Here is a 3,062-nt window from a genome sequence, read left to right as displayed (position 1 = left end):
CAGCTGTCAGACAGCTGTGTGTAGATGACGCATCGTTACATTCAGGGGGGGTCAGGGTAATGACGTCCGTCCAAAGTCCTGGACTGAGTCACTCCGTTTACAGTTATCCAGGTGGAGGTATCCAGGTGAAGTTATCCAGGTGAAGTTATCCAGGTGAATTCGCGCTCCGGATGGAGGAAACCTGTGTCCATCCATTCAAACTGCTTCTGCGTATCAGCAGGTGGATCTATGCTGATATTCTTCCAATCTTAGGTCAACGGTTCCTGCTTTGTTTTGGTCGTCTGCTTTTTAACTCAATGAATCCGGTTGGTCGTGTTTAAGGAGGAAATCATGGCTTCCAGTCTCTGCAGCAATGTTCTGCTCCTTTAAGGATCACTGACCTCTAAGAACCAAATCAATCCCTTTTTATTTTTTATTTTTTATTTAAACTAAAGATGAGAAGAGGAAAGGAGACGTGTTTTTTTCTCTTGTGGTCAGTATCGTAACACGCCATACCCAGAAAAGGTTTCATAAACGAAACTCTGAGTGTTTCTGCGCTGCAGCTCATAGATGACATGACTCCCACACCCCACAGCGACTCCCCCTCCCTCACAAAATCACTCCAACAACAGAAACTCATGATGGCTTCGTCAAGTCAAAACTGAAACTACTATCATTTACCATAAGAGGGCGTTCCTGTGTGGGCGACTCAGCCTTACTGTATCTGCAAACAGGGATGACTGGTCTTCCTCTTTAAACTCAACAGGTGCGCTTGTTGTTACAGAACATGGTGATGAAGAGCAGACCAGGCATCCTCTACCTCAGCAGACGTTTCTCCAGGACCGGACCAAAGAGGAGGTGAAGGAGCAGCTTGAAGAGGAGGGTGAGGAGAAGATTGACGTGGAGATGTTGGAGAGAGACACGCCTCCTGATACGCCTGACGAGCAGATCGTGGACTTCAGCAGAAAGATGGAGAAGAGTGAAGATCCAGAAGGCCTCATCCCCTCCCCTCAGCCTGAGCGCAGGGAGGCCCCCCTATGCTTCAACCACCCGTACCTCACAGACCATCACCCCTCCCCCCCGGCTCCCCCGCACAGAGGCCTCCCCCTGCACCTCCATGGTCTCTATAGCCATAGGGAGGGCCTGGTCTCCTCTTACCCCATTTACTCCAACCCCAGACAGCTTCAGCCACCCTACCAGTTCCTTCCTCCCTACGGCCCCCACTATCCTCGGATCCTCCTGCCTCCTTACTCCCCCCCCTTCCCCAGCGTCCTCCCTTCACGAGGATCCCTCCGGTACAGCAGCTACCTGGGGGCAGACGGAGTCCCATACCCTCCCTTTGCTCCTCCAAACCTGCTCCCTGTGTCCCTCCCCTACGCCCCGCCCTCCCAGGGGGGCCTCAAAGAATTAACCCCAAATATTTCCCCACCAAGAGGTGCTCCTGCCACCCCGGAGATGTCTCCCCCTGCCAAGCTTGACAGCCACCCCCCCACCCCTGAGCAGCCTCCCTCTACCTGCGAGGAGGCCATGAACCTTAGCCTGGCTGTTGGGAAGAGCAGCTCCTCTCCTCGGAACGGACCTGGACACAAATCGCTGCCGTACCCGCTGAAGAAGCAGAACGGAAAGATCAAGTATGAATGCAACATCTGCTCCAAAACCTTCGGACAGCTCTCCAACCTCAAGGTGACACTCCTTCCTCCATTTTACCTCCTGCTTACGAACGCTTGAACTCATGGCTGTATTGCTACCACCGTAGGTCCATCTGCGGGTGCACAGCGGCGAGAGGCCGTTCCAGTGTCACTTATGTAAGAAGAGCTTCACTCAGCTGGCTCACCTTCAGAAACATCACCTGGTCCACACTGGAGAGAAACCGCATGAATGTCAGGTAAAGGTGATAGTTGGAATAAACCTGGAATAGGTTCTGATTGTCGTAGAAACATCAAAAGGCCAATAATGTCCTGAACAGGTGGACCATGACCTCTGACCTCTTCCATGTTTTCCAGGTGTGTCACAAACGCTTCAGCAGCACCAGCAACCTGAAGACGCATCTGCGCCTTCACTCAGGGGAAAAACCGTACCAGTGCAAACTGTGCCACATGAAGTTCACCCAGTACATCCACCTGAAGCTGCACCGCCGCCTCCACAGCAGCCGCGAGCGGCCCTACCGCTGCACGCTCTGCTCACACACCTTCTTCCACCGCTTCAGCCTCTTCCTCCACCAGCGCAGCTGCTGCCCGGCCACCGCCGCAGCTCCCGTCAACATGCACATGAAGGAAATGGTGGAGCGCTTCGACGCCAGCCAGGAGGCGGACGCGCTGATGGAAACAGCCGCCGCCGCTCAGGTGAGGGAGGCTGTGGAGCGTTGGCTGACTCGTACGCTGGAAGGAGAGGAGAAGGAGGACCAGAGAGAGGCTACGGCGCTACTGAAAGCCCTGACCGCCGCCATCAATGCACCTATGGCTCCATCTGCTGTACCTGCATCCCACCACAGCCCCCCGCTGGGCTTCCAGGAGCGGGCCTCGGTGGTCCACCTCCACCAGCGACCCACTGTGAAAACGGAGGGACAGTGAGGACCAGCTCCAGGCGGAGAGACGTTAATTATCACCAAATAAAGGGTTTAGCCAAATGTAGTTCCTGATTGTGGGAACGTTGTGATCCAATGAGCGAAGCACCAAAACCAGAGCATCCCAAAGAGATTGATCCTCGTCCCAGAGCCGACGTTAAACTGTGAAGTATTTACAAACTTTCACTCAGGTAGAACATGTTTGCTTTCTGTGCTTTAACTTATTTCATTTCTTCATATTTATTTAGATGACACTTTGTTTTTTAGTTAGTTTATTCCATCCGCTTGTTGAGAGATTTGTTAACTTTAAAAGCTGACTCAGCATTTAAGCCACAACGGGTTCATTATTTATTTCTTAACGTTGAAGTGGAAACGTCTTTGCCAAAATATCAACGTGTGTTTTCATTATTCAGACAAAGCATTGCTGACCTTCCAGCTGATTCCTACTGATTCCCACTGATTCCTACTGATTCCCACTGATTCCTACTGATTCCCACTGATTCCTACTGATTCCCACTGA

General features: G+C 52.2%; 1 protein-coding gene across 2 annotated transcripts in view; it reads left to right on the top strand.

Annotated features, from left to right (window-relative positions):
- The window catches only part of LOC107094245 (PR domain zinc finger protein 1-like), a 9,149-nt gene extending 6,093 nt beyond the window's left edge, over positions 1-3,056 (top strand). The window contains exons 5-7 of one of the 2 annotated variants that reach the window (XM_015389760.1): positions 746-1,662; positions 1,736-1,864; positions 1,983-3,056. In XM_015389760.1, the coding sequence (XP_015245246.1) occupies positions 746-1,662; positions 1,736-1,864; positions 1,983-2,549 (1,613 nt within the window). In that variant the 3' untranslated portion in view covers positions 2,550-3,056. The remainder of the gene's footprint in view (positions 1-745; positions 1,663-1,735; positions 1,865-1,982) is intronic. The other variant, XM_015389761.1, reaches the window with a different exon arrangement.
- Positions 3,057-3,062: the final 6 nt, after the last annotated feature.

This window comes from Cyprinodon variegatus, unplaced genomic scaffold (assembly GCF_000732505.1).
Source record: "Cyprinodon variegatus isolate N-32 unplaced genomic scaffold, C_variegatus-1.0 Scaffold472, whole genome shotgun sequence".
Lineage (NCBI taxonomy): Eukaryota > Metazoa > Chordata > Actinopteri > Cyprinodontiformes > Cyprinodontidae > Cyprinodon > Cyprinodon variegatus.
The sequence above is the reverse complement of the archived record's forward strand: the minus strand, read 5'-3'. Positions and strand labels throughout refer to the sequence as shown.